The following is a 20,415-nucleotide window of genomic DNA, read 5'->3' on the forward strand; positions in this document are numbered from 1 at the left end:
TGGCTTTGAAAATCTTCCCAGAGAACTCTGTATGTCCTAGGCATGGTGCCTCGTGGCCACTCTACATGGGATTGATGTTTAGGTGGTTGCTCTATCAATTCTTTTGATGATACATATAACTTTTATGACTAATCATTGTGGCCTGTAATCTCATGGTTTCAGTTGCTCTTCAAGTTGGCTTCGTCAATAACCAACATGAACCACATTGACCGACCAACATGGTTTGGACTGTTTCCATACCTTGTGGCCTAATTGATCGACCAGCATCTCAATCTCAAGGTGCACAAAGATTGTCAATGCTAAAATCATTTGTATGGATTTTTAAATAAATTCATAGTTGTCAGAATAGAACAGAAACATAAATAATCCTGCATATAACTGTTTACCTGGGATGATTTGAATTGCTGCCAGTTGTATAGAGCCTGGTGGTTCAACTATTTTGGTGAATGCCGATAATGCAAACTGGTTTGTACAGGATCACACACAGATAAAGTTAAAGGTGTCTTGTTGCCCATTTTGCATCTGGCCAATCTTGCCTGCTAACAGAGGACTACCCCTTTTTTTGTAGCCAACTCTAGCTTATGCGCTGAATGTTAAAAAAAAGAATAATGAAAAAGAGAAACAATTGGTTGACATCATTTTGTTAATGTTTTCTGGTTTTTCGAATTAGTTTTCTCTGTTTCTTCCTTCTTTAAGGTAGAGACCATCTCTGATTTCTGAAATTATTTTTTTCTTCAAATAGTCAGGAAGGCGATAGACTTGAACGATTACACCCCTCCTACAGAACTTCTTCAGATTCTACCTGCAAAGTCAACAATCAGGGGATCAGATGTTGGTCCTCAAATTGGTCCCAATAATCCAAAATTTGCTCCAGTATTCTTCTGATTACATTTGCAGTTGAGCTTTTCTTTGCAAATGCTGGTATCTTGAGTATGCACCCAGAGATCTTAATATCTCCATATATCTTTCCTCAAACAGGGAATGCAAGCTTTACTAGATCTGATATATGCTGTTGAAGGCTCAGTGTCAGAGGCAGCAAAAATATTGGGGTACATTATTTTTTTTTATTTATTTATATTTATTTCAATATTTGTGTGAATCAGTGCTTTTGAACTGGAAACTGATAAAATGATTCTCTTTTTCTGCATCAATGCTTTTCTTGAAGAGTATGAGATGCATTCATTTGTGCAATGTGTTACCTTAATGTCAAAGGATCGAGCTGAGCTAATTTGGCAGAAAATAAAAAAAAGAAAATATGCAAATATTTTTTATCTGTATACCACAACAGAAGAGTGCTCATCACAGTCAAAGGATAAAAAAGGGAGATCTTCTCCTTTTGGCATTTGAAAGTCTGTTTCTTGTTGATGCCCACCGCTGGAAGAATGATTTATAGCCTAATAGCAGAAATCTTTTATTTAGGGCAATGCACCCACTTTGGAATCTTTCAGGAATCCTGAATCGGCACCAGCTTCCTAAGAGCTTCCTCACTTCAAGTGTATTTAAAATATCTGCTTCCACATCCGCTCCTGATTCTATCAATCAGGAAACTAAACTTGAAAGGACGAGTTAGTTGAACTACATCATCAAGTACCTTGGTTATTTAATTCAAGAGGTTCAAAAGAACTTAGGTCTTGGCATGCTCCTTTCTAAGGTATTTCTAATATTGCCGTAAAATGGTTGTTTGTGCAAAGAGTGTCTTTTTTTTTTTTTTTGTGGGGGTGGGGGCGGGGGTGAGGGACGGAAGGGGGAGGGAAGAGAGAGTTTTGGAGGGGGGTGGGGAAGGGAAGGGAGGGAAGGGGGAGGAGAGAGAGAGAGAGGTTCAAAACTACTGTACAATTTTAGCTACATTAGGACCATGAAATCATCATGATTCTCCTCCCTTGTGCATGTATTTGGAATGAAAACATCCAGATTTGCTTAAAAGTGCAGGCTATGCTGGGATTGCTTTGTTGCAAGGACAGCCAAAATGACACAATTTGGAAAAGAGATTGATTAAACAACTCTGATATGCACATGAAATGTAAGACAAACCTTAGAGAAAGTGTAACAATCTAGGACCTTATCCAAAAAGACTAGCCAGAAAGTGTTGCTTAGATTATTGGTCCTGTATAACTAACCAAGATATACCCAGTACATAATCAATATGGAACTAAATACATGTCTGCATGGGTCCTCACATATTTACCCTATTTAAAGCCCTAATGTCCTCTACAGGCTAAAGATCCAAATCCATTCACTAATACCACGATTGACCTATGGGCAATCCCCAAAGGACCTGTGCTATAGTGTCCCTTAGTCCACATGGATTATAGGCTAAGTCCACTTTGATACCATTTGTAACGACTCGGGACCTCTCCTAAAAAAGGCCAGCCATGAGGTATTATTTATTCCTGGGCCCCATATAAGTACACCCTATCTACCTAGTGAATTGCCGATGTAGGACTAAAAACACACCCACATGGGTCCTCACAACAAGTGTTTATGATCTCATCAACATTTGATATGCTTCCCATGAGTATCTAAAGATGTCATGGCAGAGAGTTTTCCGGACCATTATTGCCTATCAAAATTGGTCATGCCTTCATTTTAATATGACACTAATGTAACATATCTTGAATCAGCTAATCAAAGAACCACATGTAACACAGATTTTTGCATCATCTGCATGACCAGTATCTTGCATTATGAATTCTAAATATATCATTAAGTGGATCACACGATTCAGTTGACATTGGTCTGCCTCTTTTGCTGCATACTGCAGGCTAAGCACAGGTGCCCTATCAAGGTTGATATTATCAGATGATTCTCTCCGAATGTCTGTAAATGACCTCAGGACATCGAAGGTAAATCTAAAAGCTTTTTTACTGATATATTAATAAAAAATCATTAAATGGATGAAAGAGTTCAAACTCAGGAAAGGGGTTGTATTGGGATCAAAGATTGCAGCTTTATGGCAAAATTTTCCTCGAAAAGATATTTCTTCCTTACCTCTCTATAGATAGTCTACCATTTTAATCTCTGTAACTACATGGTGAAAAGAAGCTTCACTAGTTTGAGTAATACCTCCAATCACATTGAAGATGTATTTGTTCTGATCTTATAGTAGCTGAAAATTAATACTGACTCCTTTAGATATCCGTGTAAGCGGTGGCATTGTAATGTACATTGAATGGGTCAGATTGCTAAATTTGTTCTTAGAGGATGTGTTCATACAGTTAAAAAGACAATCTGAAGTATGAAAATAATTCATCTACAGCATGTTTTGAGAGTTTTACCGTACATAACAAGGATTGAGATTTGTATGTTAAGTTTGAAGCATAATATCAGAGATAATGAGATAATGGAATGCTAAGCAGTCTGTATTTCAAACCTTGGATACTACCAGAGAACACTGATCAGTAACATTTTAAAAGAACAAAATTCCTAAGAAGAATATTTGAAGTGTTTCATAAGAATTATCTAACTTTAAAATGTTTTATTCTGTATCTACAAGCATCATTGTAAACTGCAAGATCCTATATACTTGTTCTCTTCATACTGGGCCGATACTTATGTTAAGTGATTTAACAAAAAATTGAAGTCTATACCATGATAGGAAGTCCAGAAGTTGTGCATTTCACTCGATATGATATGTTACAAGTACACACTTGTTAATATGGTTTGGTTAAATTAATGTCTGTGTCAGGTAAATCTAAGGAAAAAGGTTTTCTTTTTATACAAGGGACAAATTTGGTCCAGGTTTTTTAGTTTGTAAAACTAAATAAGTATTAGTTGACATGATTCGCAAATACTGGAAATTCCTTTTCTTACTAGTTTTGGAGGTAAGTAAATGGAGTCTTTTCATCCTCCCCACCTGTCCTTTTTTTTTTTCTGTTTAAATCAAGCCTATAAGCCGGCATCCAAAAAGGTAAACTCCCTATGGATCCTCGACACCCAGTTTGAAAAATAGTTTCTCCATCCTCTTCTATCAAACACCACTCCAGCTTGATTAGTCATGGGAATTGCTGTTATCATTCAAGCAAACATTTGAAATATTTAAAAGAAACTTTTGGCCAAGAAGACTCCATCCCTCAATATTGCTGCAATGTCGGTTGTCGAGCCTTAACAAACCTTTATGAAGCCAATAATGTTTGCTCGTCTAATTCTAGCCAAAAATTTGCGCAACCCTTTACTCTTAAGGAGATCTAATTCATCTCTGACCCTAAGGTAGCTGCCATAACCACTTCAGCTGTTTTTCTATAAATAACAAAATCTAAAAATGTTTCCAATTGCAAAAGGTGGAAGCCTTTATGGCTGATAAGTTGCTGGAATATAGGTCAACTTTTCATTAATAAAGGATAGAACATGCAACATTGATTCTTGGTAGCTTATGTCATGTCATCTAGACTTTGCCTCCACATTGAAGGTGATACATGAAATTGAGAGCCAAGTCATTTATCTTATTTCATACAGGTTGGGGATACTCTGATGCAGGTGATCTAATACGAATTGCTCAGTTGCAGCCAGAAGAGTGCTCAACTGCAAACCCTTAAGCTGAATCTTTGAGTTACATATTCTAGGTCTTGTTGGTTTCATGTGGATTTCCTCAAACTTGATTAGTTGAAGGAGCACCATAAGTAGCGACACTTGCGGAATTTCTCAGCTAGAGATAGGGGTGCAAATGAGCCGAGCCAAGCCAAGCCAAGTAGCAGGCTCTTTGTGCTCAGGTCAGTGTATATATATGAGCTGCTCGAACTTGTCTATCTTGAGCCGAGCTTGATCAGCTGTTCATGCTTGGCTCATATAAGCCCTGATCCAAGCTTTTATCAAGCTGAGCCAAGCTTCTTTACTGTTTTTGCAACTGGCTCATGTTCAAGCTCAGCTCTTTTATTAGCCCAGCTCCAACTCAGCTCATTTTCTAACTAAACTGAGCCTGAACCGAGCCAAGCCCAATCTGCTAATGATTAGCTCAGATCATTTGTACCACCAGTTAGAGTGCTTAATTTTTGAGAGCCGTAACATTCTTTGTCGCTGCAGTATCAAAAGCATGGTGGATACACATCAAGTAGCAGAGATGCACATCATAGGAAATTCTGGATCATAAGGAGTGCAATTATCCATGCAGCCTGCTAGTCATTATGCCATGCGTGTCAGACCACCAAATTTATATTAGTCAAAATGATGCAATGTGGATACTGATGGCTAATTCATAATGATAATAAAGATAGCTAAATAACTTATTCTTCTGTGATGTCATTTAGGGAGATGAGCTTATTGCTGTTCTAATTAAAATTTTGGATTCCTATAGGTCTAGGAATTAATTGCATAACTCACAAATATTGTAACTGAAGAATCATCATCAGCTTATTCTTCTTATAGCAAGTTCTGCAGCTTATTCTTCTTATCCCTGGCAGTTTGGACACATACTTTGATGAATGTTTGATGTTAGAGAGCAGGTGTGTAGACTTTATCAGTCTGCGTCTCTATGATGGGGAAACTCTATGCTAGTGATGACGCTTCTGTGAAATCTATAGTCATTGCTGACATGGTCACCAAGTCATTGAAAATGATATTTTAAGGTTGACCATCATATGTTCAGGGTTTAAGTGGGCAATTGTTATTGTCCTTGCACTATGACATTCTTTTTATGCGAGAGCAGTATACTTACATTGGACATGCAACTTGCTTAGGGAATCTAACGTTGTGCAAGATTTATTTATTTTTGTTTTTAGTCTCTTTAATGTACGGATCCTATCATCTGATTCTTCACACTGAAAGTACTACTAAATGTGAGTTTCTATAGAGATGCATCTTTTTCCCCTTCTCGGTGGATTTCTTTCAACTAGCCACATATGGAAAGACTTGATATAGAAGAAGCAATCTAACTCTTTTTTGAGCTTCCTTGCAGGGTATGAGACCTCTGAAGTGAGATTCTTGAAGAAAGCCGAGAGTGATTATGCAAAAGGTCATAATATGCCTCCTTCCTCAAATTCTACTTTATTGTTAAGCGATGTTACCTCACGTCTCAAAGAAGTATATGTTCTTATCATCACTATTCTCATTTGTCTTTAAGGATTCTGCTTGTTCTTTAGGCATGGGATGCATGTATACCTTGGACTACTGAATGATCATCTTGCTGCATCAAACTGAACAAATTCTTTTCCGAACCGACCATGCTAAAAGCTGCAAATTAGTTTGCTCTGGAGGGAATTTCATATGCTAATTCATGCATCAGACTATTCAACTTACATTCTAAAGTCTTTCAGGAGTTCTGCACAAAGTCAACTAGCCCGTTTATGCTCTATCAGTCATGTATCATATCATCTATGTATTATTTCGGTGTTGCCCAATGGAGGTTGAAGAAATAGATCGTCATTTTTTGCATCTAAACTCTATGATTGCACAATGAAAACCCATTTCATCTTCATCTTGATGTGTGATTGTGCAAAGTCTTGAGTGGCTCCAAGAGCACGCAGAATATTGAAGACAGCATTGTGGTGTGGCTGAAACAAGATCTCGCCTAGACACAGTAAACATGCGGTGTGCAATGAACATGGTATATTTGAGAAGGAAATAGCATTTGATGGATTTTTGCGATCCTGTCAGTTATGATTGTTCAGCGTAGATCTAAGAAAAGCACTCCTATTTCGGTATGTGCACTTATTTTATTTTCTTGGTCATTTAAATGCTGATTGAATATAAAAGGGGCATCTATGCTGTAATATACTTCTACGGATCACCTGCCATGTCACCACCCAGTTCACAGGGAGCGGTCAGCAGTGTTATCGCTAATATGGTGGTGCCAATGCGTCCACTCATATGAGCGATCTATACGAGCGTTCAGTGATCCATCTTTAGATGGTAATTTTCACCCTATCACCAACTAGTACGCCTGCCTTCACAACTTTGAGATAGCATGAATGGTGTGGCTCCCATCTTATCCTCAAATCCCTTTCCATGGTCAAAATAATCTCTCTTCGGAGGGAGGCAAGGCTTTGAAGAGGCACAATGAGAGGATGAAATGGATGGGAAAAAAAAATTGATAAGAATTTTATCATATCAAGAAGAAAGAAGTTTTTTAATTGTAAAAATTATAGAATATAAATTACATAAATTTTCGGGCAAGTGCTTCAAAATGGTGCGTTCTAGGTTGAGCCTTTCATTGGCTTAACATAAATCAATAGATTTCGTGATCGGGAACTGCTTGTTTCCCCTCTCTTGGCTGAACATAAACCAATAGAGCCTTTTATCCACATGACCCGCAATGAACTGCATTTCTTTTTCTTTTTTTTTTACTTCATACATATTTAATTGGTCCTGTGATGCAAAGCACCGTACAAAAGCTTGATTTTCATATTATAATATCTTTTCTACCGGTTTAATCAGTTGAAACACAAAACCACCTAAATACTGTCGATTAGAAAGGAAAACCACGCATCCATGTCTTAGGGTCCATTTTGTTAGGGTATGTCAAACTATGGGATAATTTGATGACTCTTAGGAATCATTTAGCTGGGCAAATGGTTGCAAAAAATAATCTTTACTGTATTGATTGATGAAAAAATATTTAAAAAAATACTAAAAAAAATTACAATTAATTGAAAATAATTTTATATAGAAATAGAATCAAATTTATAAATATATTTATCAACATAAAATAATTTTTTAATATGAAAATAACATTATCATCTCCAAACAATTTCTATATAATAACTATAATCATATAGTCCTTTACATAATATCATCCGCATCTTAATTTTATTGTAAAATTTTTTATTGAATAAATATAAATTACCATCACTCAAGAATTTATCAAATATTAATTTCTACATTTATTTTACCTTCTTTCTTCAGAAAATAAATATGAGATCCACAAAATTTTTTACTATCTCTCTTTTCTATTTTTTATACTAAACATGATAATCTAATATGAAATTTATTTTTTCATACCAGATTAATCCCAACCAAATGGATCCTAAATAAAACCTTGATCCAGGCGAATAGTTACTTGAGTTCACCGTGGTTCTAATATAACACTGCAATAGCTGAGATAGCAATCATATGATAGAAGCCTGCTGATGCTTCAAAGAACAAAGTATTGTTTACAGAACATGGTGAAACTTTGGTTATAATCATCAAGAAGGAAACCACATGGAAACAAAGCAGAATCAAGTCAATAGCTCTTAACTTATGGAAATTGCAGAGTTCAAATCGCTTCAGGACATCCTAGTAGGATAAAAAAAATGGAAGAGGCCTTTCTCTGTGTATAGAAGGAATTTTGAGAAGATGTTGAAAAAATGATTACAAAGGTACACCCACTCTCATATTCAATATTCGTTCTGCCAGCAATAGATCATCTGGAGTTGTAACCTGCAGGGAATGCATGATAAAGCTGCTCAATAACCTAGGAAGCATATAATGGGAAGGTTCAATGTCGAAAGATCCTAAGATGCAGTGAAGTAATAGTGCACTGGCAATTTGGTTTTCACAGTATTCTGCGCCGTTCTGATCGAACTCACAGGTTGCCAAGGGAGAATATTATATCTCAACAAAGCACAAAGTAAAGAGTCAGCACCTTGATGTTTGTATAAGAACCCTCTGTGATATAAACAGGATGTTTGAGGTGCTCCACAATAGACACGTCATCAGTGACTTCAAGACCATTCCTGGTTGATAAATCATAAAAAAAGTTGATGCATGATCAAACAGGATGAACAAGTTTAACATATCGAATGCAAATGTTATGCTCGACTCTGCTAGCAAAGCACTCCAATTTTTTTTTTTTTTTGACATATCAACATGATAATAAATTTGATGTGCAAAAGCAAGCTTCTGATTGGTCCTGTGTATGTTAACCATGAAACTAACAGGTTCTCCGGCTTTTACAAGAATTAGTAGAATATTTAAGAGCAGAGAGCTGCCTCTAAGAACAAAAAAGTCTTACAAATTTGTCGATCAGGAGACTAGTAAAACAGTACTAAACCGGTGGCTAAAAACAGGTGCCCTATGTAAGTTTAGGCTAGTTAGTTAAATAAAAAAAAAAATCCCAAAGTCCAGATTTTTCATGCTCAGTGTATCAATGGACTGTCCAGGGAAATATTGGGAGAAGGCCACCTCATAATTAGTTCCAGTCATGTTCAAACCATGTTAAAAAACTAAATCACAATCGAGGCTCAAACAGCATTCTCATACATAGAGTTAACTAATTCTTAAAGATACTCTGCAGTCTGAGAATTATTAGGTGTTAACTTAAGAGTTTAACAGCACTAGTAACACAAACTCAAGTTGTACAAACTACAGTTGTACACAAGCTAGCATGAAGACCTACCTTTTCTTTATTTATCAATTGGGAAATGAATAAAATCATCATCATAAAGTTGTACTATTGAAAGTATCACATACCTGTTGACAAGCTCAAAACCATCTCTGAGCAAATGGGGCTTGATAACCTGCAGAAAACAACAAAGACAATTGTTGCTTAGGCATCATATGGTACCTGATAGTATGGCTACATTAATTGGCCTTAAACAAGGATACCTGTGGAGTATGCATTTCCCAAAGAGTTTTCCTGTCAAGGGTTTTTACCACAAAAGAGTCACTGTTGGCCTGCATAATGCAGTAGCAGATATAAGAACTGCAGGTCCATAGCAGCGCTTGACTACAAAGCAATTTAACCAAAAGAAACAGTTGTGAGCCACTCAAAATAAAAAAATATTGTCATTTCATGTCTGGACTAAAGCATGATTCATCCTGAGAAAAAAAATAAAAGCGCAAAATATATGTAAGGCAAATTTCATACATTACCAATGCCATCGGAGTCCTGGGACAGGGCAACAGGGTAAGGTAGCAAGTTAATCTCTACCTATGTTGTAACCTATATGCTGCATCATGATCCAATATGTGAAATGGGTGATTTGCAATCCTGTTCCAAATTACAGCAGGATATTTTTTAGCTGGGCTGTCAACATGATAGGTGGTATTGGACATCCATATCATCATAATTACACCAGTGGGAAACATAACTGAAGCATTCCAACCAGTTGGGAGGAACGGAAGCAGAGGGGGTGGAAGGATCAGGAAGACTGTTCGAGCACCAGATTCAAAATGATGCCATAAACCATCTTCCAAAGCAGCAACAAGTGAGCTGTGGGAAAGGTTAGTGTAAATCACGCACAGAAAAACCATGAAGAGAGGAACAGGAAGAAATCAGCCAAATTCTTCTTTCTTCACATCAATTCAAACTAGTATGTTTGAGGTGGGAAGTCAATAAAAGATTCTGGGTTGCGCAACATCATATTATCAAATTCTAACTTATGTGTAACTCAATGAGATCAGAAGATATGAAGACGGATGTGCAACTTAATTGTAAGGGCATAAGGTTTTTGCTTGGATCACATATTAAGGAAAATCCCCTAGAATAAAGTCTTGCCAAAAGGAGGATCAAGGTGGATGAAGGTGCATTCTTCGTCAAGGATGGATGACCTGGGTGCATCACTTGCTACAATAGTATGCATTTTTTAAACCTTGGTCACTTGGGCAACTTGTTTACCCCATTGCATGGGAAAGTGGAGACTTTTCCCTGAGTTTGAGGCATGTTCATTGCTAAAATTGAAAAGGAGGCCATTGTACTATACATTTTCATCAAGTCCCCAAGTTGAAGACTAGATGCAGGGTGATGATAAAGTCATTCAGGTCAAATTGGCAAGCAAGGGATAATCAGTCCCCGTGTTCATCTATTTGTGAAGAAAATTGGATCCTATTCCTAGTTATTTGAATGCACACAATCATCAGAATAAAGGAGAGGAAGTCTTAGTAGCTCAGTACAAATTTCAGATAATAGTAGTACAAATTTCAGATAATGAAGCCAATGGATCTCTAATAATGAGGACTCTTTTAACGTACACAGAAGACAACTATAGAGAACCAATTAGCAGGATCAGTAACTCAATCAGCAAACATACAGGGTCAGATATCTTTCAAATTAGATGATAAAAGAATAGCATGGACATAATGGAGAAGATGTGAGTTGATTGCAAACAGGAGGAACACCTAACCTAGTGACCTACTCCATCATCAGCAAGTATAATAGTAGGTCTGAAACTGACAAATAGACAACACCATCAACAGTTGAGTATACTAGGTCAAATATGTAAGAGACTCAACCAACCATATATGTGAATAAAGCTTCATCAGCATAACAGTGCTGTACAATAACAAAGGCTTATTGCAGCAGCAATAAATATCCTCCACCCGAGAAAAGGAACTTCGAGGCAAAGTAGAAAAAGGCAATGACATATGTGCCCTTGGCATGCCAGCCATTATAAAAACAAATTATTAGAAAACATTAATTTAATGTTTCTCATTATCAAATACGTATAGTGCCTGAAGTATTAGAGATAAAGGCAAAGATGAATGGAAATTCTTGAAGCATCATAAATCTGTGTACTTTTCCTTTACATAATATTGGCACATCAAGCATGCAAGGGGTTCCTGATAAGCTCAATCAGCATGAGATTATTTAAAATAGTTCAAATCAGAATTAAACTGAAATCTCTTAATGTGATGAAGCTGCATTCCTGAAAAATTATGACATATATTTCATAACTTTAACTTTCCCAAAAGCCAGACACACCTCTTTTATGGTAGCCTTCACAGGAACACCAAGAACAGCTGCCCCATTCAGCCAAGCATCTTTCAGGACCTAGCAATCGAACAAGTACATCTAAGATTACTTTCAATTGACTATATCCACAAGGCATAGAGATGCAGTGGAAGAATACCTGCAAAAAATAATGTAAGATGAGAAGATGACAAGTCCATCTAAGCCACACATATACACAAAAAGGAGATATATTCGGAGTATACCTAAATCAGATGATCAAGATGGTAATTTAGACTGCTTTTCCAAAAAACCAGAAAGAGAACTTTCGAAAGTCATCACTAGTAATTTATAACAAAAGCACTGAAGCATATATTTTCAAGCAATTGGAATATAGCCAGTTGTAGCACTTTGATATTTACTAAACAGGATTTCACTTGTGTATATAATTCCTGGATTACTAACAGATACGAAGATAAATACCTCTAAGAGGAAAGTACGGAACTTACACTCAAAGCTTGAATAAATAGTTTTAATCTTGGAATAGGTAATCCTACCAGTTTTGCATCTCGAACAGAAAGAGGGTCTAATGGACAAACTCTGACCTAAAACATCCTGGATATTGAAATGACTAATTCTTTAGAAGTGATAAAAAAATAGCTAATATATGAAAATTGCAGAAATACAAAGTGAAAAGCTTGATTCATTTGCTTCCAAATATTAGTAGAACACCATATAAAAATCTAAGAAATACTCATGTTGAAAATTTGTTATTTTAGAAAGGCTGTAGAAAGATTGACATTTTTCCCTAATTGACCTTTTTTATATAGGTGGGCGGTGGGCCATATATACATCTATCTGCATGCGTGTGTACACGAGTGTGTGTGCACTATTGGATTTTTTTAATCACCTAAGGTGGTCCAACTTAATCATGGCCATCGATTTTATAGAGTGAATGGAAAAGTTTGTCGGATATAAAGCTCTACTCTGAAAGGGGACAAACTATCATCAAGTTTAAACCCTTCATGAAAGTCGCTGCTTTGGTTGCTGATTGTCATAACAGGTATCATTGTTCCTCTTTTCGCTTCAACTTGTTCACCATTGGTTCAGAGCATAATCCTTGGTTTTCAATCTATAAAGCATAAAATAATTCTAACTGTGTGCATGAGTGCGCATGTGTTTGCATGTGTGTGTTTGAATATGATGTTCCTAATTGACCCTTTTTATCAGGTGCCATATAAGTGTGATGTGTGTGTGCATGCATAGGCAGGAACTAGGGCAAAGTGGGTTGGCATGTGAATGCTTGCATGTGTGAATGCATTTGGATATGTGCATGTGCGCACATGTGTCTGATACAAGTGATGTATGGGATCATCTCCAACTTACTAGCAAGTTGGGACAGATTATTGACAAGGGGTATTAGAGCTGGAGATTATTGGACATCTAAATTTTCTTGAAGAAATGGGGAAATGCAACTCATGTCTTTGGTATAAGTATGTAAAATTAGATATTTATCAATCTTAATGGCACATTGACTGTCATAAGGAGTGTCCTCAACACATTTTATCAACTCTTAAAGAGGTGACCCTGTTAGATTTAATCCATAAGGTGGCCTAACTCAATTATGACTGAAACAGTGAAACTTGGAGGCCATTATATATACAAGGTGTATGTGGTCACTATATGGTGAGAATACCATATAGAAAATATGCAAAGGAAAATGGGACTATTTAAAGAGTACACGTGTAATGTCTCTAATATCTCCCTCAAACTCATGGGGGTCTGCTGCAAGAGTTGCTTAAGAGACACCGATATCAAGCAGTAGCATGTCTTCATGAGGATGTCAGCAATTTGCTCAGTGGAGAGGGCATAAGGAAGAGAAAAAGGATGTAAATAAAACTATAGAACGAGGTGGCAGTCAATCTCAATATATTTCGTCTGCTCATGGAAAACCGGATTTCAACAGTGAATAGCACTCTGGTTGTCACAATATAAAAGAATAGGAGGTGGACACTCATATCGGAAAGAAGGCAAGTCAAATGATCTCTATTCCAGCGTCCAACATAGTGCAATACTCAGCCTCAGCACTGGAGTAATAAACAACATATGCTTCTTACTTTTCAGTGACATAACTGAAACACCAAGAAAGACACAAAAGCCAATGATACAGCATCCATTTGTAGGGTAAGTAATGCATGTTTAGAGAGAAGACTGATGGAGTCTGTAGGCTTGAGGAAGTAATCAGCCAAAGATGCAAAGAAACTGCCTGAATAAGGGCATAACCCAGCATAACATATACATGGTGTAATGTGGTCACCACATGGTGTGAAGACCATATAGAAAATATTAAGGGAGATGAGACTATACAATGAATATACATGTAATGTCCTTTTCTAGTTCTCGTCTCATCCCTATGTCTCTTATCACTAGGAGATCTCCCGCTTCTAGCAGTTATATGAAGATATGGTCAGTCCCCATACTCATATGCTGAAATGGAGGACTAATACGATGTTTTGTAAGATTAAGCCCACTGGAGATGCTGGTTCTTTATCAGTCATCATGGCAGATGTTTTCTTTTCCTTTTACATGTTCCTTAATGTTTTGGAGAATGATTTAAGGCTTTCAATCTCGAAGGCATCAATGTTTTTTCAACAAAGAACTAAATGGATTGCATGACTTGCTTGAAAGATAAAGATGATGTATGAAAACAATAATAGAATATTAAAACTGCATACGTTATACCAGACAGCATACTGAACAAGCAGAATGTTGTAACATGCCAAAAGCATCCGTCGCTGATCTATGAATCATGACCTCTATGCCAGAAAATAAAGTATTGATGCATGATTAGAAGAATTTGCGGGTATTGCAGATGTTCATTGATGGTCAGAAATGGAAGGTGTGCCTACGATACTCATTATTCATATTGGCAGATAAGCATGATTAGTAAGTTTTGGTAATTAGGCAAAGTTACCATCTTGTATATAAGAGATCATCTCAGCTGTCCATGTCATGCAATTGAAGCATTAGTGATTTCCTATAGCTTAGAAAATGTAGAAACATGATGACCTTCCAATGGTTTACATACAAAAAGCAAAGAGAAGTCTTCTCCTTGCAATTGATGAGCTAAGCAAATTTTCAAAATTAAAAGTACAGCAAACTGTAATCCTTCGGGAAAGAAACTGCACAGACAGCTAGAATGCAAGTTAGAAAGTTTGGATGAAATCCAGTATATGTAGTGTGTATAATTATAACCAAACTCACTAGAATGCAAACAATTACATGAGGTCCTATGACCAGACTACCACTCTACAATCCTAATGACCTTTCCACTCTACAACATACACACAAGATATCATACATAATTTGCATTTTAGGAGGAAAAAAATTCACCACAAGACCTTAAGGTAGTTGTATGCAGTCCAGAGAAGAAGAAAAATAAAAGATCCTGAAGACATATAAGATGTCTTCTTGGCAGTACTAAAATCTAGGATCATTCAAGTTATTACTGGATGCTAGGTAGCTGCATGATATACTTAAACAACCTTTTTAATATCTCCAGACGTAACAAGAGGCCTCGCAGAATCGTGGATGCACACAAGTTCTGAGCTTCCTCAATTTCCTGTAAGATGTTGAAAGAAGTTCTTAAAACATATAGATACAAAAAATGTGAAGGATATGAAAATAAAGAAAGGAGGATATTATATTGAAAGTTGAAAATCACATAGGTATTAATTATTATGTCAAGAAACTTTAACAAACAGATATGCTATTTTCTTCTAAATGTAGGTACACTAGTCTTTCATTGGATAAAACCAAATTATGGAAGAATGATAGGTTATGGAGAATAACTATCAGGGATAATGTGGTTGAGGGAATGAGTGAAAATCATCAATTGGGAACCAGAACATTAGTCTGCCTTTATACACAAAAAACTAAGAATTTCAAAGGTATAAGGTGGAAAAAGAAAAGTTTCATGTTTTTACTTATCCTTGGAATATAATTACAACAAAAAGTTGATAATGAGGATGGAAAAATATTTTTTCTCCTATGCATTTAGCGAAGATAGAGCATTCCACATAAAGATTAGATTTAGAAGTTGTGTGTGTACCTGAAATCCATTGAAAACAGAATCTTGTCTCTCCTTCCCTGGAAGTGCAAACTTAATACCTACTTGTATCTCCTCACTAGCACCTGCAAACATGGAAAATAATGGATTCCAGTTTCTCCTATACAGTACAATGGTCAGTAAACCAGGAAAAAAAAATCACTAAATGGAAAGCCAGTCTCAACATATATGAGAAGAAAAATTTGAATGGGTCGAGGAGGCTTTCAAAACCTTCAAATACATCCTTATAAGATGGATCACATACAACGACTATTTCTTTTACTTCACTTATTTGTGAGAAAGTGTAGAAACTGCAACAAAAACATTATCATGGTCTGAGCAAAGTAAATAACAATAACAGAAAAGTTGACTATGTGAAAAGCTGAAAAAGAAATACCTATACAATGCAATTGGTTGTCCTAAAAGTGGAAGATATTGCTTTGGCATGCTTGCCTGTGGCATAAACAGCAAATATCATTATGTCATAATAATTGAATGCCACATTGACAAAATGTAAGCTCATCATTCTGTTATGCCATGGAAAATACCATCATGTGCTAGTTTACTACATGCATTTGTAGTGCATGTAAGTGTTTGCCCTCAGCTTTATTGACAGATCGAATGCAGATCCACTCATGTCTTAAAATGTGAATTTGTTTATAACAGCAAAAAATCTAGAAAGTTAAATTGGTTTAAGGCACTGAATTTAACAAAATAAAAATGGTGACAGAGGTGTAGCGACTAGTTTTGGCAAATTGTCTATAACATGGGATACAGAACAGCTTCAAAAGAATGCAGGTGAATCTGTTGCAGGACAACAATAAACTAGGCAGTTTGAAAGGATTCTTAGCTCCCAGTCTCAGCATTCAATCATGAAGACAAGCCAGGAACAACAACATAAACCATTAAACTTTTAGATGTTCTGGAAGTAGGCGTGCGTTGATATAGAAAGACTATGGTTTTTTCAGTTGTTGTGAATCTTCTTTCACAAGAGACTGAATAAATTCTATTTATAAATAAATTAAACCTACAGACCAAGAAAGGCAGCTTGAAGCAAACTCCCATTCCCTATACTGAAACAGCCCACTTTACCCATCACCAAGCAAAAGTGATGAGAATTCCCAGTAGGTTCATCTGGACCTTTCATTTCAGTTAAAGGAAAAAAAGAAAAAAGAAGAGAAAAAGCCTTTCCAGTGAATACAGTTAACCAAAGTTTCAACTAGCACAAAATTCATGAGAATTTGTCAATCTAAAATTTGCCTCCAAAGGATTATCTAGGAGGAATGAGTAAAATCTAGTCAGTGAAAATGGCCCGTGTATACTAAGCTGCTCAAATTGTACCGAGAGTATAACGATAGCAGGAACGGTAGCAAAGTCTTTCAGAATTTAATTTTGAAACAGAAGAATCCCCCCTATGCACTGTTAGCCGGCTCAGAAAAGGATTGTGAACGAAAACTGGTCTTTTTTTTTCCAAAACAAATTAAACAAAAAGGGAAGAAGAAAAGGGGAAAGAATTATTACTCCCATCCGCTTTCCCTTTCCTCCCGCTAAAAGCACCACGGAAACGCTCTTCTCTTTCACAGCTCCACCCTGAGAATAAATCAATTAAAATTACATCCCTTCTTTTCCAATTAATGAGCTACAGCACTCCCTCTCCTTCTCCTCTATAAACAAACCTCGCTTTCTTGTACCCTTTTCGCACAACATCTAACCCAATTTTGATTCTTATTCCGATTCAAAGCGATTCCATCCTTCGTCACGGATACTACACCTAAATAAAACACGATTTAAAAAAATAAAAAAAAGTGATTTCGGCATCAATTCCAACTAGAGGAGAAGAGGAGTCTTGCCTGCGGGCAGACGGTGGGAGAGGGGGAGCCGCGATCGAGACGGCAAGGGAACCGAGGGGAATGGAGAGGATGCTTTGGATTTCGAGCGGGAAGGGAGGACGTTGGGGAGGTGGTGAGAGAAGGAGACATCGAATCGAAGCGCCATTTCTTTCGATATAGTTCGAGCTCCACGGTTCGGGAAAGCTTTCGGGGCAGACGGGGGACAAGAAGGAGAGCAGGGGAGGCGACGGGAAGAGGACGAGAATTTCTTGATCTGGCGCCCGTTGGGTTTGCAGCGCGAGGCGGCGCTGGTCAAGATTCACGACTTCAGATTAGATTTTGTCCGGGTCTTCAACCAATCCCTGCCGTCCAATGTAGACCTTTAGCCTTTTTGTTTTTGGCACGTACTTTTGCCTTTGGGATTGATCTGTAAGTTGACCATTTTCTGACTGATAAATAATGTAAGAGAACTCCTAGCCAAGGGTGGCAATTGATAAGATTCCGTCGGATTTGGACAGGGCCTAGCCGAATTCAGCTTAAAAACCTCTCAATCCATATATAACTATTTTTTTTCATCTTATGTGAATTCATATCCAACTATCTTTTTTTTTTTTTTTTGGTTTGGGAAGGGGGTGTTCTATTTATTGCCTATTTAAAACAACACCAGCTTTGACTCTTTAAGTACTGTAATTCAGTTGCATCTGGTCCCAGATGGACTGAAACTTTCCAAACATATATAGTTATCTGATCAGCAGCTTGATTAGCTTCACGGTGCATATAAATCTGGATGAGAATGGACGGTCAATCCATGAAATTGTTGTTATGAAGTCACCTTCAAGCCATATCTACTATGCATTAAGTTGGATTATTGCTGCTCTTTTTGTACCTATCCAAGCACCTGCCACTAATCTTCCTTGTTCATCTCTACAAATCCAATAGCAAGAAAGGCTCGAAATCTAGAGTGTGGCCAGCGATACCAAGTTTTCTTATTCATACAAGATTAAAAAATTGCAAACTCGACCATCATGCATTAAGTTTACTATATAGTGCCAGTATTGAAGTTATATCATGGCAGCTAACACCATAGTAAAGAACTGTCAAATAAAAAAAAGGGTTAGTTACCTAAAAAATTCTATATTTTTTGAAAATTTTTAATTTTAACATATCTTTTAATTTTTTTCAATCAAATATATATACAATGTAATTTATTGCAATGTTGGCTTGTGATCAATTGATATTGAAGTTTGCCATTAAGATGCTGATGTGTCACGGTGTCAACCTGATATATCATATTATATGAATGAATGCCATCCACGATGTTAAGCACAGAAAAATGGTATGGAAATTTGAGGTAGAAAGGAGAATAAGAGACAGAGACAGAGAGAGAAATTTTGAGAAGGGTTGGAGAGGGCAAGGATTGAGGTTAGGATTTCACTGATTCTCTTCCCTCTAAGTGGGCCCTCAACCATATGTGATAGATTAGGGTAAAGGGCTAATTGAGTGTGGTCCCTCATCAAGCCTTTGAAGGAAACTGTAGGGGTTTCATGCATGCATTTAAAAAAAAAAAAAATCAATGAAAGAACTAGATTAAACATTTTAATCTAACATGCAAGCATAAGATCTGATCTTAAAGCCATCTACAATAGAATCTATGATATATTATGTATAGCATGTATAAAATCTAAACTATAAAATCAGTGTGCAAAGATCAAAACAAAAACATGTAGTAGATCGCATCTACTACTATTACTACTTGAGTTCTAAACCCAATACCTGAGCCCGGATAGCAGATCTCCATAACTGAACAACATGGATTTAAGATCTTACTGGTTGCTTACAGCCGCACAAGGTGTCCGGCCTCTATAGATCGTCCACTCGAAATCCTACGTTGATCGACCTCTCTGAAAGTGCTAGCTCGCGTGAAGATCCTGTTGATGACTGATCTATACCTCTTCGGATCTCTCGGACTCTTCCGAAATCAAAGAAGGAATATGGAGGAGGATGTGGTGATGGAAGGAGGGAGGAGAACTCACTTCTCTCTTTAATTTTTCTTTACCCGAAACCCTAGATCAATATCTAGGTCTCTCACCCAAGAGGAACCGGTTTTTCTCTATGCACACACGTCAAAGCAAGGCCGCCCACCCCTTAATTCTCACACTCCACTCTCAGATTTTTCTCACAATAATTTTCTCTTGTTTCATGCACAAAACCAACCCCTTCTTAAGGGTGACGTCCAACTACTTTGGATAAGAGGATAGAGAAAAGGTTGGTGTAGTTAGAATCAAATTCAAACTAAGTTCTATCCTTATCATAAGTCAAATTCAAATCGAATTTGAACTAAACTTAATTCTATCCATTTGTGCATTGAGAAGGGCCGAATATTATCTCTGGGCATGAGAAATAATTCACACAAATCTGAATTCACGTGAAGAAAAGCTAGGCATGGATAAGGTAAGTGCAAAAGGAGAAGGTCCAATCCGATTGGACTCTAGGTTTATCCAATTAGATCTTTATCCTAATCAAATTAGGTTACACCCAATTAGATAATTGAATCTAATCAAATTAAGAACATAATTAGCTCAATTAATTCCTAATTCAATTAAAAATTAATCGAGTCCAAATTCTGATCAAATCAGAAATTGAATATCCTTGACGATTAGGTCATCTCATAACCTAATAGGGTCAAACCTAATTGAATCCAATTCAATTAGACTTGATCCAAACCTTATTGCTCGATCTAATTGAGCTAATCAACAATCTAATTGCTAATTAATCCTCTTATAATTTACTAACTATTAGTAATTAATTTATCATAACTTTTGCATAAGATTAATTATCAATCGAATTAACAGTTATACCCTGAAACGATTCTCAATCGTTGATCAGCTATTTGATCAGAC

The 20,415-nt window shown here is 36.7% G+C and overlaps 2 protein-coding genes across 5 annotated transcripts in view; one reads left to right on the forward strand and one right to left on the reverse strand.

The window, feature by feature from the left end:
- The window catches only part of LOC105034196 (uncharacterized), an 8,209-nt gene extending 1,803 nt beyond the window's left edge, over nucleotides 1–6,406 (forward strand). The window contains exons 3-7 of one of the 4 annotated variants that reach the window (XM_073262314.1): nucleotides 743–873; nucleotides 979–1,049; nucleotides 2,762–2,843; nucleotides 5,888–5,944; nucleotides 6,053–6,406. In XM_073262314.1, the coding sequence (XP_073118415.1) occupies nucleotides 743–873; nucleotides 979–1,049; nucleotides 2,762–2,843; nucleotides 5,888–5,908 (305 nt within the window). In that variant the 3' untranslated portion in view covers nucleotides 5,909–5,944; nucleotides 6,053–6,406. The remainder of the gene's footprint in view (nucleotides 1–742; nucleotides 874–978; nucleotides 1,050–2,761; nucleotides 2,844–5,887; nucleotides 5,945–6,052) is intronic. The other 3 variants (XM_073262313.1, XR_012143503.1, XR_012143502.1) reach the window with 3 other exon arrangements.
- A 1,727-nt stretch (nucleotides 6,407–8,133) lies between these two features.
- Nucleotides 8,134–17,849, reverse strand: LOC105034194 (2-C-methyl-D-erythritol 4-phosphate cytidylyltransferase, chloroplastic). The gene is given in 13 exon segments (XM_073261889.1): nucleotides 8,134–8,349; nucleotides 8,555–8,645; nucleotides 9,382–9,428; nucleotides 9,517–9,585; nucleotides 11,612–11,680; nucleotides 15,124–15,222; nucleotides 15,690–15,772; nucleotides 15,850–15,879; nucleotides 15,882–15,997; nucleotides 16,084–16,139; nucleotides 17,208–17,276; nucleotides 17,363–17,457; nucleotides 17,537–17,849. Coding segments are annotated over 13 exon segments (1,038 nt in total). The 5' UTR covers nucleotides 17,682–17,849; the 3' UTR covers nucleotides 8,134–8,280.
- Nucleotides 17,850–20,415: the final 2,566 nt, after the last annotated feature.

The sequence above is a fragment of the Elaeis guineensis genome, chromosome 8, assembly GCF_000442705.2.
Source record: "Elaeis guineensis isolate ETL-2024a chromosome 8, EG11, whole genome shotgun sequence".
In the NCBI taxonomy this organism is placed as follows: domain Eukaryota; kingdom Viridiplantae; phylum Streptophyta; class Magnoliopsida; order Arecales; family Arecaceae; genus Elaeis; species Elaeis guineensis.